Source organism: Sphaeramia orbicularis, chromosome 16 (assembly GCF_902148855.1).
Source record: "Sphaeramia orbicularis chromosome 16, fSphaOr1.1, whole genome shotgun sequence".
In the NCBI taxonomy this organism is placed as follows: Eukaryota; Metazoa; Chordata; class Actinopteri; order Kurtiformes; family Apogonidae; genus Sphaeramia; species Sphaeramia orbicularis.
Window position 1 is genome coordinate 51,280,643 of NC_043972.1, and position 18,256 is coordinate 51,298,898.

Sequence of the window (18,256 nt, forward strand, 5' to 3'; positions counted from 1 at the left end):
AGGGTCTGCCTATGAGGACATGGTTTGCTTACGCTGTAGTGAACACAAGAAATAAAACGAGAAGAGGTCACAGCAATCCATGAGGCATGTACGATATTGAGTATTAAAATGATGATGAGCCATCTCCTTCTTTGTGTAATCAGGAAATATGGTGTGGAAAGCATCAATTTCTTCAATTCATTGTCATTTTTGTTTTTAACAGGGTGATACATATGTTGTGTAATCAGTAGTAACCGCTGTGTTAGAGACCTGTATTTACTCATAACCTGCTTCACTTCCCTTTGGACAATTTGACTGCCATATTTGCATGTGCAATGAACGTGCAGCTGAAAGATAGTTGGCTAAATGTTGTACTAAGACCAGGGTAAAATATGATAATGAGTACAAATGGGATTATTAGGAGGCTGGGTGTCATCAGTCTGACTGATCCATGATGTCAAACTAGCCAAGCAAATTCAATTAGGACTGCAATTACTCCCTGGCACTAGTGGAGACGTATTGGAGATGTTAAATATTGATGGAAACATAGATGCCACATTTATTCATCTCTAAAGGTGAATGCATCTCCTCCAGGTAATCACAAATGCTAAATATGAAGCCTGTCCATTCATCACACTAAGCTCCAGAGCAGTTAAACACTGTGTTGTGTTGTCACCAAAGGGACCATACAGGGGATCTAAAAATGCATTGCACTCTCATTGCATTGTGTTTGTCACTGGATTTTAACCATTTCACATATTACTACCTGGACCTTTTTTTACCCTTAAAGACCCAAACATCCACCAGCGACCAAAAGCTTCTGTTAAATAACTGGTGATCCATTCCTATTAATACATGTAAATAATTGAGTGAAATGCAATTTGTCCTCTTTTCATGGTCATCAGATATGACCCATTTGGACATTCAGAGGCTCCATAGCGAACATGGAAACACTGTCATCTTCTACAAGATTGATTCACCAGTAAAACCCATGGAGTTTGATAAATAAGAGTGGTTGGAGATGTTTGTGTTTATCTTTGCTGAAGAACTCACTTTTTCTTCAGTTTTCTTTGTTTTGATGTAAAAATTTTGAGATTTCATAAACATCTACATGATATGTGAATTAACTATAGGTAAATAGAAGATTTACTCTGAGAAATACAGAGGAAAATATAATAAATGGAGACAAATCAAATCAAATTTATTTATATAGCATCACACTATAACAAAAGTTATCTCAGGACACTTTACATTTAGAGTCGGTCTCAAATACACTCTTCACTTCAGAAAGGTTAAATAGTGAGAAAATTTCATTTGGGAAACTACCACAAAAGTAGTACTGGGTCTTTATGGGTTAAAACAAAGTCTAATGCCAATGCCAGTGATGAAGGCTTTAATTATCTTCTCAACAAAAGCAAATTTAAATTCTTTTTGAAAATTCCAAACCTTATCTGGCCCTTTTTAACTAAAATATTTTTTTTGTTAAAAAGTTGGAGGAATTCTGGGATATTTAATAAACTGCCTAATGCATGATCAATGCTTAAAGCAAATAATCATGAGTGTACTGATTAAGTTCCTTCAACAAAAAAAAAAGATAATAATGACAATGCAAATTATCACTAACCTACCATGGCATGACAGCACATGCTTTAGAGTAAAATTCATGACATGTTCATGATTAATTTATTATTATTATTATTATTATTATTATTATTATTATTATTATTATTATTAATAATAATAATAATAATAATAATAATAATAATAATAATAATAATAATAATAATAATAATAATCATAATCATAATCATAATCATAATAATAAAAATAAAAATTGAAATTTAGAGAAAATACAGAAAAGAACCAGGAAAGGAAAATAAAACAACCTCCTAAATATCAGCCTGCACCACTACTGTTATTTCACACAATCTTTGTTTCATATGTGTCCATACATACATCTATACAAAAATGAGTTCCAGCCTTCAAACACTGTTTCTGTCAGAGTTTAAAGTGTGGACACTGTGGATGAGGTCCTGTTGTATGCAGCAGCACTGAAAAGTCCAGGTAAAGACACTGACATGCATTTTAAAAAAGCCAAACAATCCTGCTGTTAATATAGAGAAAGCTATAAATCTGCCACTGTTTTTGTTATTTCAGGCACAGATAAACTGTTACACATACAGATACACTTAAACTAGAGTATTTAAATATCTTGCACTGTAATACATCAGATTTAATTTTTTTTTACCTGAATACCGTTAATGTGCGAATGAGCAGCCCATATTTTTGCTAAAATATCTGTATTAGTGCTAACAGGGGATTAGGGGACAGGGGACTAAAACAGTCCTCAAGTTGTCTCTTCATCTCAAGATGTTCCAGAGTTCAGATGAAAACTTCAAAAATGGTTCATGCTGAATGCTGTATTTTAACCAAAAGAAATACTCAATTTCAGCAACGATATGTTTAAGATTGCAAAGAATACATCCCATTTTTTGATCAGAAAAGAACAAAAAGAAAAAAAACAACAAAAAAACACTGAAATGACCTTTAACTTAATTGACAGGCAGAATATCTTTACAGTAGTAGTCATCCATTAAAGAATCAGTAGCAATAGTGAATGTTGTCACAAATTTATAAAAGTAAGTCTGACTTTTGAAAAACATTTGTAAATATTTATAATAATAAACATAATGCAACGAGCTTTGTCAGCAACCTGTGCAGTGGTGATATCAGACAATTAGAAAGATGTAAACTACTTTAAAGTGGATTTAATATTTATTTATTTATTTATTTATTTATTTATTTATTATTATTATTTAAGTACTCTTGTGCATATATTCTAGAGTTCAGTAGATTGCCAGTGAGCATTTTTCTTATGTTTTTGAAAGCAAGACCCAGGTCTTCCGAGCTGCTGAATAAAATATCTGAAAGAAATCTGATTTATCATTTCCTTTATTTCGTTTTGCTTACTTCATCTGAGTCAGACTGACAAAGAAAAACCTTCCCATCCCTAAGGCACTGTATTATATTAGCTAAAACTCTAAAAATTATAAGTAGTGGTATGTCAACTATTTTTTATATTAGAAATGTAGATGTACCTGCTGTTAAACTTCTCAGGATGCTTCTCCCTCATAACATGGAAGCGATGTGCAATAGAGGCGTCCTGAAATATAGAAAAAGATCTTAGAATATGGACTTTAAAAACAGGAAGACACAATCATGTGTTATCTGTCTGGTCATTAAACTACACCAGATAAATGACTCTCATTCTCTCTATCCAAACATGTTCAGCTACCACAGCCTTTTTATCTGAAAATATCACTTTCCATATGTCTTTTGTATAATAATTAACTCAATTTCCTGACTTTTCTCAACACTTCAGTTACACCTTCACTGACTGTGTGTGCCTTGTGTATATATTTGTGTATTTTGAAGAGAGTTGTGTACAGAGGGTGGTGGTGGGGTTGAGTGGGGATGGAGAGGTATTGACAGAAATCCTGATGAACATCACGCCACCTCCTCACCAGCTAATTAATTAAACACACAATGTGAGTAATCACAGTTACCCACTAACCCACAGGCACCCAACCAAGTCGCTCCGTCTCTCCTCACCTCTCTCTCTCTCTCTCTCTCTCTCTCCATTTTTTCCTGCCTCTGCATAGGTCTCTCGCCCTTTTTCCCTCTAACTGTGACCTAGGGCTGAAAGTGCAGCCACATGTCAGTAGTGGGTGTTAAGCTGATACAGTTCATGTTACATATGTTACTGTAGTGTGACTGACAGAGGCGCTTCACCAGTATATTAACACCATCACAGTCTTCTAAGCTGCTAGGCTAGGTTTAAGTGTGAACATACAGTGTATTTATAGTAAACCTATGGACTGAGTTTGTTAAAAAAATATATCATTTCAAATAAGCAAAATAATGCATTTGAGTAGAGCTGCACCGGTAATTTTTCTCAATTATTAATCTGTCAGTTCGATTCAATTTGCTTAAACAATTATTTGAATAGGTGAAAAAAATAGTACAAAATGTGAAAAATAAATGTCTGAAAATGACAAACAACTCCTTAATTTCAGAACCAGATGAAAAAACAATGACAAAAATTATAAAAGTAAAAGAATATATAAAAGATATTTTTGTAGAAATAACAACAGTATAAAATTATATATAAAAATATCTGTAGATATAAACAATAAATAAGTCAAATGACATCTGCAAACAATATGTGCACTGCAATCAACAACACATTTGGATCCAACCAACAAACTTACTAGCAACTTAGGATGGAACTAACATACAACTTTGTGTTGATCCTGGTGTCATGTGCATTGCGATAAGCGTCCGTGTGAAACACAACAGTAGGACTCTAAACATTGGAAATTAAGGAAACAAAGCTTTGATTCAGGAAAATCATAATTGAATATTTGTTTTAATTGAGTCAAGTTCATGAATCTATTAATTGTTTCAGCTTTAAATGGTAATGATTACTATCATAATATAGCTTATGTCCCAAAAATCATATTAGTGTAATATGATTTTGTTCTTTCAGTTAATTTTAGATTGTCACCTAAAACATGTCCAAAATCTTTCATTGCTTTCTTTATTTTAATCATGTATATTATTCATTAATAATGATAGTTGGAACTCTTTACAATGTATGTCAATCACCCTTTCACGTCCACACATTCACACGCCAGTTGCAGCAAAGACCAAGTTACTCCCACTGAGACACTTTGACAGCTGTTCTTTGTCGTAACCAACAACAAACAAACAGCCTCATATGTGTATATGACAATTCAGCAAAAGTAGATAGATAGATAGATAGATAGATAGATAGACAGACAGACAGACAGACAGACAGACAGACAGACAGACAGACAGACAGACAGACAGACAGACAGACAGACAGACAGACAGACAGACAGACAGATAGATAGATAGATAGATAGATAGATAGATAGATAGATAGATAGATAGATAGATAGATAGATAGATAGATAGATAGATAGATAGATAGATAGATAGATAGATAGATAGATAGATAGATAGATAGATAGATGACAATACAGCAGTAGTGAGTACAGCCATCATTAACCAGAGTGTGTATTTATTTGGCTGTTACCAGCAAACAGTGTCAGCATAATTTGTGTTATAATGAAATATCACTTGCATTACATCCCGCATGACAAATCAAGAAGGAAACTGCTTCAGAGTTACATGCTATGAACAATATATGTATTTTTCTGTTAAGCATTAAGTGTTAGCAAAGGTGTCTCGGGGAAACAAGGCGGTTCACTGGAGAGCCATTTCCTGTGTCAGTGTCACATGATTTTTTCACTCTCCCACCCATTTAGAAGATTAGAGATACAGGGTGGGGAAGCAAAATTTACAATATTTTGAGGCAGGGATTGAAAGACAGTGTATGACCAATTAGTTTATTGAAAGTCATGAGAATTTATTTGCCACAAGAAAATTTACATAATAGAAAATGTTTTTATTCTGTGTGTCCTCCTTCTTTCTCAATAACTGCCTTCACACGCTTCCTGAAACTTGCGCAAGTATTCCTCAAATATTCGGGTGACAACTTCTCCCATTCTTCTTTAATAGTATCTTCCAGACTTTCTTGTAATAGTTTTGCTAATAGTCATTCTCTTCTTTCCATTATAAACAGTCTTTATGGACACTCCAACTATTTTTGAAATCTCCTTTGGTGTGACGAGTGCATTCAGCAAATCACACACTCTTTGACGTTTGCTTTCCTGATTACTCATATGGGCAAAAGTTTCTGAAAAGGTATGGATAATAGTGTTAGGTATGATTATGACATCAATATATGTTTGGTTTCAAAACAATTGACGTAGTGCCTGCTGAGAAAAAACAACAAAATGTTCATTGTAAATTTTGCTTCCCCACCCTGTATATTCTGCCCCATTCTTTCCCACAGTAAAAGTGAATGTGTTTTGGAGAAATCAACAGATTGTATTGCCCCATAGTCACTTAGTTAAACAGTGAACTCACTTTGCAAAAGCAAAAATGACATTTCTCAGATGCACAGATCAGGAGAGAATGGTCTCTGAGGCCAGTACTAAACTAATGTGAGGTCTCAAAACAAATCTTGTCCGAGGAAGGTAAAAATGAGGATAAATCTAAAATGAGTGACAATTATGGTGAAAAAAAAAAAAAGTTAATTCTGACCAAAATGTGATATTAATAAATTATTGTTCTAATTAGCTTCTACTAATCTTTTTTCAACCCTTCTGAGGATGCCCTCTCGGACAGAAATGGATGTCACTGGTGAATCACACAAGCACCATCATTGCAGGATCTGTGGTGTCATACTGAAATGCATGTGTGTGAAGTACTTTTATCTACATGACAGCCCAACCAGGCATGTTTCCATCCAAACACATACCTCTTTTCCATTTATTTGTATTGTGTATGTTTTCACTGCATTCAAGCTGATCGCTGGCCAATAAAAAAAGGGCAGAAACTGAATACAGACGAAGTGACGTCATAAAGTAAGCGGAAGACGTTCTGATCAATTTTTCAGTCTTCAAGCAATGAACTAAACAGAGAGTACCAATGCCAACATTTCCTTTAATTCCCACTTCTAAGACAGTGTCAGTAGGAAAATGCTGGCAAGGCCTTTATGAAAAACACCAGAACAAACTCTGACAAGCACAGTAAAGTTGTCCCGTTCTGAAAAAACATCTCAAGAAAGAGTGAGAAAAAGTTGCTGTAAACTTTTTCAGGGGGTTGTTCCTCTCCCCCTTCCTCCCCTCTGCTGAAGCAATCTGTTTTGACCCACTCCATTTTGAGTGGCACTATTGAAACAGCACCTACAGGGAGGACCCCCTGCTAGCTCTGTACAGAAATTTAGGGGAAGCCAAGAAAAAAAAAAGAAAGAAAGAAAGAAAATAAAAAATCAATGGAGGCTTCTCTTGATGTCTCTTCAAGATGCTGTAAGTAGAAGACCAAAAGAATTCTTCAAGATCCCTGCAGACTCACCTCATGCTTCCAACAAGAGTCAGAAAGGTGAGATGATGGATGTATCTGAGAGAGTGTAACTTGATTTTCTTACAAACAGGACAATAGCTGCAAACAAGAGAGCAAAAGTGAGCAGAGGTTGTCTCCCCTTTGGTTTGGCTCTATTATCTGAGATCTGTACAAGAGGGGCCGTGGCTTTGCAACAGTAAACAGTGATTTCAAGCAACCAGTAAAGCACTTTGTCACTTCATACTTTTTCAATGAGCCTGTTTACATGACTATATAAATCTGATAAGTGGGAGTAATCAGATTGTAATAATGAGATCTGACGGGTTTACATGCACTTAATAAATGCCATAATCAGAAATCCTGTTTTAGACGCTCCAGTCCATTATTGAATTTCTATCGGAGTTTGTACGTACATAATGATGGTAGACTAAAACTTCCCGTTATTGTTTTCCACTCACGTTTGACTAAGTAACTTCCATTTTCTACAAAAAAGAATGAAATAAATCAGATTAACCTGTACAAATGCAAGCAGACATCTGAGTATTGGGGAGAAATTCATGTGTGTTAATCCAATTTCTGATCAGATAACTGCTATTATATGGTAAAGCATGCCATATTACAGTGGTATGATCACTAATAATCTGATAACTCCATATATCGGATATTGATTGGAGTATTAGTGTACATGTAAATGGGCTCTGTGTTTATATGGGAAGTGTCAGACTTTCAAATAAATGGTTCTATAGTAAGATAATGTTAATGGAATCCAGTTATATATATATATATATATATATATATATATATATATATATATATATATATATATATATATATATATTGCCCGGTGTGCAGAAAAATTCAATCTTGATTGGCAAAATGGTGTTGATGCCTAATAATGGATATTACTTATTCTTGCTAATTTTACTGCCCTTATGAACTCTCTTAAAGTTTTTCACTGACCTAATGAAGTTTTCCTTTAGAACACAGGACATGCAAGACTTTTTTGGTTTATTTGACCTATGTCTCTTCTGTAGAGCAGCCTATAAGAATGAACAGCATGTGTCAAGATCACTAAACATCAGAGTATTCTCACAGTTTTAGAGAACCCTGCAAGGTTCCACAAGGATCCATTTAAAGATAAGAAAATTCTTATTCTTAATAATAGTAGTATAGTAGTTACAATAGTTTTTCAGTTCTATAAATTCAATAATATTTCAACTAAATTACAGGAATTTTTAGAGTATTAATAGAAAGCATTCAAATCAAATGAGCTGAGGCTATTGCTTTAAAACTAAACAGTTGCAATTAAATTGTACAAACATTATAGATGAATATTTGCTTAAAATGTATTTATTTTTAAATTATTAGACCTGCCTCTTCTGGCATGCCCCACAGGAAAAAAAACAAACAAAAAAAAAAACATCAATGGCAATGGTGAAAGAAGTAACTTTTTATCCTTTTTGAATTATGCATCATTTATACATATGATATTTAACAATTTAAAAGATAATTTTGGTAATGTGTATCTATCTATCATTCATTCATTCATTCTCTGAATCCACTTTATCCTCACTAGGGTCACGGGGGTCACTGGAGCCTACCCCAGCTACTTATGGGCAAAGGTGGGGCACACCCTGGACATGTCGCCAGTTCATCGCAGGGCTGACATATAAAGACAAAAAATCACTCTCACATTCACTCCTATGGGCAGTTTAGATTAACCGATTAACCAGTTAATGTGTTTCATGTTAATATTTTTGTTTTCTTAATTTTGGTCCCATGGGACACAATTGGATGGCTTATTCAGATATCATGCATTGTTTTTTATGTTTTATATGTTGTCTTTGTTAGGCCATGAGCTATTGTGAAGGCACTGTGTCCATCATCTATCGCTGGCTGTCGTTGGCTGTCGTCGGTTGTCATTGTCGTCATTGTTGTTGTGTTCATCTTTGTTAGCAATTTTTTCAAACATCTTCTCCGAAAAAATTACTGGTCAGATTCATTTAAAATTTATACGTAACTTCCTCGGGACAACGTCTACAAAGTCTGTTCACAGTTTTAAGAAATTCTGATTTTTTAAAAATATACTCAACATCTATGAAAACTTTACATGTATTTTTTTTTTGTTTTGTTTTTTTATAAATACTTATTTGAGCAATGATTTCTGGCTGAGTTCATTGTAACAGCTCAAGACATGTTGACCACTGAATTGTGACCATTTTTGGCCACCTCTGAATGCTGCCATGTGATCGGCCGAAAAATGGATGAGGTGATTTTTCTCAGAGGTCAGTGCCAATCCTGTACTTATAATCCTTGGACTGATACTGTCTATAAAATGCCCCCAAAAGTGAAGAACAACCAAACCTTAAGAACATATATTAAGAAAAAAAAATCAATTATATACAGTATGTATATATATATATATATATATATATATATATATATATATATATATATATATATATATATATATATATATATATATATACATATATATATGTGTGTGTGTGTGTGTGTGTGTGTGTGTGTGTGTGTGTACACACACACACACACACACACACACACACACACACACACACACACACACACACACACATATATATATATATAATAAAAGAGAAGTGAACTCTATTTGTGTGTTTCTCAGGCATCACACAAGTGATACTTATGTAGTTTTGGTCAGGGAAGAGACTAGTGAAAACGGCAAGTTGACAGGACCAATATAATTTTTTTGGGGAAAAAAAAACATATATATATATATATATATATATATATATATATATATATATATATATATATATATATATATATATATATATATCCCTGAAGAAAAAAAAAAAGTGTCACACCATAAACACATGTAAAACACAGTTCCAAGCCCTGATCCCACACCCAACCTACCACCCATGGCTCAGGGACAATGTCAGCTCACTCACACTCTCTCCACCGAGCTGTCCTCAAATAATTACCAATGTAAAAGTCTGGCACCCAAATTAATACAGGACATGTGTAATGTCCTCTCATAGCTCAAAGTTTAGTCCAATTATGAGTGGGCCCCAGTGGTTTGATGTGCCTTTCACTACAGGGGAGAGTAATGGCTTTGACAGGAGCGCCAGGGTCATTAGGGCGACTGACTGCATTATGGTAGAGGAGCACGCTCAGTGATTAGTTCTGTCTCTCACCCCTGGCCCTGATTGAGATCATTACACTTCACGTCACTTCCACATCCTCCCAAAGGGATGGCACCATTAATTCTCAATCCAACTGGGCTCTGGCACAAGGTTAGCTTTAAGACTTCCGTAAAAAAAAATGGTCGCTCTTATTTGATATGATCACCTGAGCCTCAGGATGGAAGTAGGGAAACAAAGTTGCGCTATCAACCCTTAAAGACCCAAAAGCATCTACTGATCTAAAACATTTATTAACTGCTGAACCACTAATCTTGTCAATATGTGTGTAAATAATTCAGGTAAAATACAGTTTGTCATCTTTTCAGCAACATCAGATGTCTTTTTCGGACACATCCATGGTCTCTGTCGTAAACATGGAAACGCCACTGTCTTCTACAACTTTGGTTCCCCAGCAAAACCCATGTAGTTTGCCAGACGACAGTGGTTACAGATGCTTGTTTTTATGGAGACTTAATGATATTGTGACTCTGTAATAATTAGCCATTATGGGTTATTTATGTACATTGTGTTCTGTTGTTTAGTTGCACTATTTTGGTTCAGGTGATTGTGAGTGAGTGAGATGGGAGGAGTCAGTGAGGTAGAGAGGAGGGGGCTGATGTGCAGGGAGGTGCAGAAGTTGGAGCAGAGAAGAGTGTACATGTGTGTCTGAGAGGAGCCGTTTTCCAGTGCTTTGTTGATGTTTAATAAACCTTCTGAACGTCATTCCTGGCTTCATCCTTGTGTGAAACTCTCTGGAGTGTTACAATATGTTTTGCTAAAAAAAAAAGTCATGCTTTCTTCAGTTTTGATATAACCTTTGAATTTAATGAGCTTCTACTGACACCTACATGGTCAGTAAATTAAATTCAGGAAAAATATCTAATTTTCACAGGAAAAAATGTGAAGGATACCATTATAACCCCCTGATCTAGAAGATCTAAGTGGACTGAGGTCTAAGCAGAAGCTCAGAGAGGACAGAACCTTTTCTTTGGCTAAATTATGGAATGACTAGCACATTAGACCCTTCAGTGGCCATCTTCAAAATGTGTCTTAAAAGCTTTTGACCCAGTGTAGGACTGTGCTCTTGTTTTAGTGTTTTCTTGTTTTAACTGTTATGTTGTTTGTTTCATGGTTATGTTTTTATTGTTGATGTACAGTACTTTGTTTCAGTTGTGGTTGTTCTTAAAGCGCTTTATAAATCAATTTGAGTTGAGTATTATAAATGGTGATAAGTCATTTTTTAATGGTTAAATGTGAAGAGTAATTCATTTGGACATTGCCACAAAAAGTAGTAAATCAAACAGACTGAAAAATAATGGCATCACACTCCATTTTGTTCATGTCTATTTTGGCTTTGTTTGATGAACTTGTACCAGAAATATCAAATCCAGGTGTATAAATCAGTGTATGACCTGCAGTAGATCCAGGTCAACACACATACAAAGCCACATCCTGTAAAGAATACACCTCTACAACCACACCCAACACTTTAGGTAACTTAAGTCAATGATTTTACTTGCATTGTTGCAGACACAGTGTTTTTTTCAGACCATTTTTACTAGTTTGTGGTAGATTTTGATTTGTCATTTTTTTCCTGGAAATAATTCCAATACAAGCATAATTTAGTGGTGATGCTCAATGCCTGCGGTAGTTGCTGCTGCTGATCTTTGGATTTCAACAGTGTCATTACAGAAACAATCCAGCCTTCATCTGCATAATCTCTAAAGTAATTATGAGCTTGACTTGTCACATAATCTTTATTGTCATTTTTTCCCATTTGACGGAAAGCAAAATTCAATGCACAGTATTATATCACACTCAAATCCATAGAGAGCTCACAAAGTCTTCTTAATCCCACACAAACAACTTCATTTGTCATCATCACATCTGCTGAAGACTAATCCTACTGATAGTCACAGAGCTTATGATACCAGTAAGAATGACTTTATGAACTGGACAAATCTCAGCTCTTTCACTGTTCACCGTAAAGGAGTAAAGCTATATCTTTTTTTTTTTTTTCTTTTTTTTCTTTCTTTAAAAATATATATAGATATAAATATGCATTAAATTCATTTATCATTTGTTCATGAAACCTCAGAGTAAATTCAAAGGTCATTATATTAAGAGCAGAGAACACTGAAGAAAATGTGGCTTTTTTGAGGAAAATATGTCATTAACTAAACATAAAAACAACCATCTACCTCCACTGTCATTTTTTAAACTACTCGGGTTTTACCAGTGAATCAGTGTTGTAGAAGCTGACAGTGTTTCCACGTTCACTACAGCACCTCTGAACATCCAAATGAGTCATATCTGATGACCATCAAAAGATGACAAACTGCATGTTACACCAATTATTTACATGTATTGAGAGGATTAATGGATCAACAGCTATTTAACATTTTAGATCAGTTGATGCTTTTGGTGTATAGTGGCTGTTTGGGACTTTGAGGGTTAATGTCTTAACATTTTGTTCACAGATAAGGAAATGATGCTTGAGGTAATCATTTAAAATATAAAATTAAAAAACTTTTTCTTGATAACAGGACCTCCAAATGAATAACCCTTGCATCATAACCACAGCACATAAACCCACCAGAATCATTGGGAAACCTGGTTATATGTATGTAATACAGCTGAAACGGTTAACTGATTAATTGACTCAAAAAAAATTTTGATTACAATTTTCCTGAATCGTAGCTTTGTTTCCTTAATTTTGCTTCTGCTAAACACAGGTTCCACTATTATGTTTCCACCTGGACACGTGTTATGACGCATATGATGCCAGGATCAACACAAACAACATGGAGCATAGCTCAGAAGAGACAAAAAAAGGCAGAAAATGTCTATATGCTCTCTTTTCTTCAATTGTTCCTTTAAACTTTGAAGTTTTCACAACCATTAAAAATATTTGGTTTTGTTCCTGTTTAGACATTATTTATATATCCTTTTACTTTTATAGTTTTTGTGGTTGTTGTTTCAGTTGGTTGCGCAATAAAGGACAAGTTGTTTGTCATTTTCAGACATGTCTTTTTCACGTATTTACTTTTTTTTTTTTTTGCCTATTCAAATACTTGTTTAATCAAGTTGAACTGAAGAAAATAATCAATACTTGCAGTTCTGGTACATAAATGACTTGAACTGAGACCAAATGCATCTAAAAAAACACAACAACCCAAAAACAAATTACAAGAGTAAAAAGCATTTATACTATAGATTACCCAACATGTTGAACAAACTGTTGTGACATTTACACTAAAAAATTAACATGCCTTTACAGTGAGATTTATTACACACTTCACCCACGTCTTCCTGTACACAAAGACATATGTTCAGCAGAGTCGACACATGATGACAGCCATTGCTTTCCTCTGCCACAATGTTAACAAGAGCTGTCCTCTAATATCCTCTGACACCGTCATTACATGCAGAGCTGAAGGTGTTATTCAACTAACATTTGTAAGGCCATGCATCACTTTACTTCCCTGCTACTCTTTGTAGGAACCTCCCAACACTGAGCGACTCCTGCCTCTGACACCTGCAAATGTCAATTACCATATTTCCCCCCTGACATTTCTCAGTAATGGCTAACATGAGCTACGTGAAATCAGTGTCATTATGGTGTAGATGGACAGGGGGGTAGATGTGCTGATGGGCGCCTAACACCACAACAAGGCACTGTTTATTGATTACACAGACAGACACTAGAGTACATCTCAATAAGCGCCGAACATGAATGTGATTAAAACAAATAAGTGGAGTGATTATGCTGTTAGTCAAGACCTGTACAGTCTGTTTTTATTCGCCACTGAATAACACAGCTGTCATGTTTTGACAGAGGATTTGACTTGCAGCACTAATAGTCCATATTTCAGTGAATTTATTCTTTTTCACCTTGCATGGAGTTGTGCCTGTTTACTTGCACCTTTCATGTTATGTCTCAGAGGCTCTTTGTTGCCATAAATAAAACAAATTTGGTGTGAAAGTTTTTGAAAAAGGTGCAATGTTCGCATTTAACCAGCAGTGCACAGGTGTTCCATTACTGTAAGTCTCCATAGTATTTTTCCTCATTATTTGGCAGGCTTATCTGCGTTCGTATTTGTCATCGTCTACAATCTGATAGCAGGCTGTTTCAAATGGTGTCACACAGTTTAAGCACTAAGATCAGTACAGCTTCACTGCAAATGTGAATGGGGCTGACTACATGGCAAGGGAAATAGTCGTGCCCTATTTGTTGTTTGGTGCATTTTCCCCAAAAAATTACTTTGCCAAAGTCTTATGTTTACACAACTGGGGAAACCATATTTTACTGTGATGATTGTAATATAATAATGTTTTACACCACTGAATAGAGGCTAAGTATGACAATAAGATGCAAAAGAATGGGACATGTTTCTAATTTTTTGACCATATCTGACTTGACAGATCAAGTGTGTCATTACTACAGTTTAACTTACCACTCCAATGGAGAAGTAGTTGTTAATAATACTGTAAGGCACTGGGTCCCCACGCTCATCCTTATCTGTGGGCGTGACATCAATTTTCCAGCGATCCAGCATCACCTCCGTACTGTTCTCAATGTCTCGCAGGATCTTCAAGAGACTCTCGCCTTCATACCCTGAGAAAAAACAGAACATGACAAGTGTGCAATAAAATGAATCAAGAGTAACTTCAGCCACTTCAACAGCAGCTTTAAGTACCTTAGTTTAAGAACAGCAAGTGGATGCTGAGTTTCTTCAACTTTGCTGACTTATAGGGCTATGATTGACTGTGTAATAATACTAATAAGAAGAAAAATTAATAATAAAAAGATTTATTTTTTTTTCCTGACACAAAGCTCTACTGTTGTGTTTAAGAACTTACACTTACAACACTGACCAACTCTGTCATGCAAATGTTTCAAGAAGTTTACCAGTCTGTTTGCATAATGCAGCTATGTCAACTAATGTTGGGATTGTTTCAGTACAAGACAAAGCTGCATGGTCTCTCAACAAGAGTGTTAATTAGGGTATCCATCATTCATCCATATTCTTCTGCTTATTTGTGTCTGAGTTGTGGGGGCAACAGCCTAAGCAGAGAAGCCCTGATGTCCCCCTTCCCATCCACCTCCTCCATGGGGACACTGAGGCATTCCCAGGTCAGCCAAGTGATATAATCCGTCTGGCGTCTCCTGGGTCTGCCCAGAGGTCTCCTCCTGGTTGGATATGTTCGAAACATCTCACCAAGGAGGTGTCCTAACCAGATGCCCAGGCCACCTCTGGATACAGAGGAGCAGCGACTATACTCTGAGCCCTTCCCAGAGGGTCCCAGAGGCCTCACCCTCCCTTTCTGTCTCTAAGTACAGCCACACTGCAGAGGAAACAAATTTCCACCGCTTGTATCTAAGATCTCATTGTTTTGGTCCCTACCCTCAGCCATGGTCAGCCATGGCCATGAGCTGTGGGTAGGAATATAGATCGATTGGTAAATTGAGAGCTTTGCTTTTTGGCTCAACTCCCTCTTAACCCCAACAGACTGGTATAGCATCTGTAGTAATGCTTGTCAATGTCACGTTCCATCCATCCCTCTTTCATCAGTAAGATACTGAAAAGTTAAACTCCACTACTTGGGGCAGAAACTAATGCCCAACCCAAACTATGCAGATTTTGTACAAAAAAAAAAAAGGTGCTTTATGTTATGTTAAAAAGACATTGCTATTGTCTAACTGAATGATATGGGTTGACATTTCTCAGTGGAAGCAGATTTTGTCTGTATTTTCAGCAAGAGGGAAGAACAAAGGCAGCACAGAAATATATTCCAGTATAATGCTATTGATGACCACTAGATGTTACTCTATAAAGCCCTGTCTCCCATAGACTTACATTAAACTTCACTATGAAGATATGAGTGAATATTCTCATTTGTCTAATTCAGACACTTTTGAAGTGTTCTGGTTCATATAAAATTAATGTTTTAAATTAGATCTCAGGTTGAATGGAAGCATTGATGCTTGCCCAGTCTGTGAAATATAGCTTTTTTTCCTGACAGGCAGTTCAGCTACACAGTTTTTTGTTCAACCACGTCAAAAAGCTACCATTTAACGCTAGTTCACAACTGACGGTGATGCCCCTTGTCCAAATTTTTTTTGGCTTCAAAAAGCCAATATAGTGACCATTATTGGTACTTCTGTTTACTTCTTATATTCTTTGGTTTTCAGTAAGTAAGTAGCATTAGCTTGGTGAGTTTCAGACTTTTCTATCTTCAACCTGTTATCCAAATACAGGAACTTTGGTTTCCAAAAAAACAAAACAGCCAAAATGTTAAACTCTAACCTAAACAACAACAGTCCTCAAACCCCAAACCATGGATTGACATCTTTTATACAGCCTATGTTGCTTGGGCCTTTTGTTCCCAACAAGACAAAAATGAAGTTATTTTTAGCTTGACATTAAAAAAAAGGTTTTTTTTTTTTTTTTAATATAGAGTTAGCCCTTTAAGCAATACAATAGTATTAAGTGTATGGTAGTTATTTCACAGAAAGCTAATGAAACTGTGTCTGACCAGACAGGGAGACTGAATTCATAAACAAAAACATCTGGTATACAAAACCTTCTGGTCAGATTATCTGCAAGAGTAACTGGACTTTTAAAAGCTGTCATTGCTGTCAGCAGCAGTCACACTTAGCACATCTCATTTCTTCTCAGTGATGGCATGTTTCCAAGTAGAATTCTCTCTGCTGTACAGTCAAATACTGTTGATGAACAAAGGCCAAACAGTTTCAATTATATAAAATTACACCGTAACCCATGAGAGAAACAAAAGATTTGAAATAATTTCAGACATGATTTTAAAAATATTTTTGCCAGACTAACATTCTGGATTAAATGGCCTAGCAAGGTGGAATTTAAGAGTGTGAGAAGGATGTAGGATCAGGAAGATGATGTTTCAAAAGCAAACAATAAAAAAAAAGTAGTGACAGTTGAAGTCATTTCTGTTTGCATAACATCTATGAAAAAGAATATAAAAAGGTGGACGATAAAACTAAGTACATAGTAAACAAAGAAAATTGTACAAAATATCTACCCCCCCCCCCCACGTTTAGAGGCAATTTAGCCTTGTCTACAGCATAATTAAGGAGGATTTTGATCATTTACACTTCGTTATATTTCATTTAACATGTTTTTGAACATGTGTAATAGGCCTACATGTGATTTTGGAATATTGAAGCCCATGTAAGCCTCACACAATCACATGTGGACACTGATCCCATGTGATATACGAAAAACATGTGGGAGCGTGAGGTTGGTTCTGTTTCATGATCCAGTTCCGTTTACGGATCTAGTTCCGTTTACGGAACCAGTTCCGTTTAAGAATCCAGTTCCTTTTAATGATCTAGTTCCGTTTATGGAACCAGCTCTGATTACGGATCTCGGAACCAGTTCTGTTTACGGAACCACTTCTGTTTAAGGGTCATGGACCTAAACCGTGCTCCAACCTCCAAGCCCCGCTTAGCGCCCTCAAAGCACCGGCTCCTGTGGGGCTTGGAGCTGCTCTAAACTCCAGTGAACCGGGAGACCAAGCTGTACCTCCATGGACCTCGGATCTACAGGGTGCCCCATAAGTCTCCATACATAGGAGACATAATACATTCCATACATATATGGTTCTAACATGTATTTCTTTATATTTCTTCTTTATAGTTCTTCAGCAGTGGAGGACACGCATTGAAATGTGTTCCAGACAAAATGGCAGTCATATAGAGCATATTATATAAATAAAAATGGTTTATGTCAAGAAACGTTTATTTTTCCTGTGTATGGAGACTTACGGGACACCCTGTAGTTCTGACGCTTCATCAGGTCAACCACAAAGTCCCTCAAATGCTGCTCTTCATCAGGTCTGACCCATAAATTAATACACATTACACGGAGATGCTGATGCACGCTTTTATTTTCAGTAGAATCGACTACTGTAATGCCCTGCTTTCTGATTTTCCCAAAGATAGAATCTCACAACTCCAACTTCTTCAGAATTCAGCTGCTCGAGTGCTGACAAAGACCAGAAGGCGGGCTCACATTACACCGGTTTTAAAATCACTGCATTGGCTCCCCATGTGTTTCAGGATTGATTTT

General features: G+C 35.9%; 1 protein-coding gene across 2 annotated transcripts in view; it reads right to left on the reverse strand.

The window, feature by feature from the left end:
• dgkb (diacylglycerol kinase, beta) overlaps window positions 1-18,256 on the reverse strand; it is a 198,049-nt gene that overhangs the window by 86,719 nt on the left and 93,074 nt on the right. For both annotated transcript variants that reach the window (XM_030158482.1, XM_030158481.1), the window contains 2 exons: window positions 14,603-14,763; window positions 3,078-3,142 (listed from right to left, as the gene is read on the reverse strand). In XM_030158482.1, the coding sequence (XP_030014342.1) occupies window positions 3,078-3,142; window positions 14,603-14,763 (226 nt within the window). The remainder of the gene's footprint in view (window positions 1-3,077; window positions 3,143-14,602; window positions 14,764-18,256) is intronic.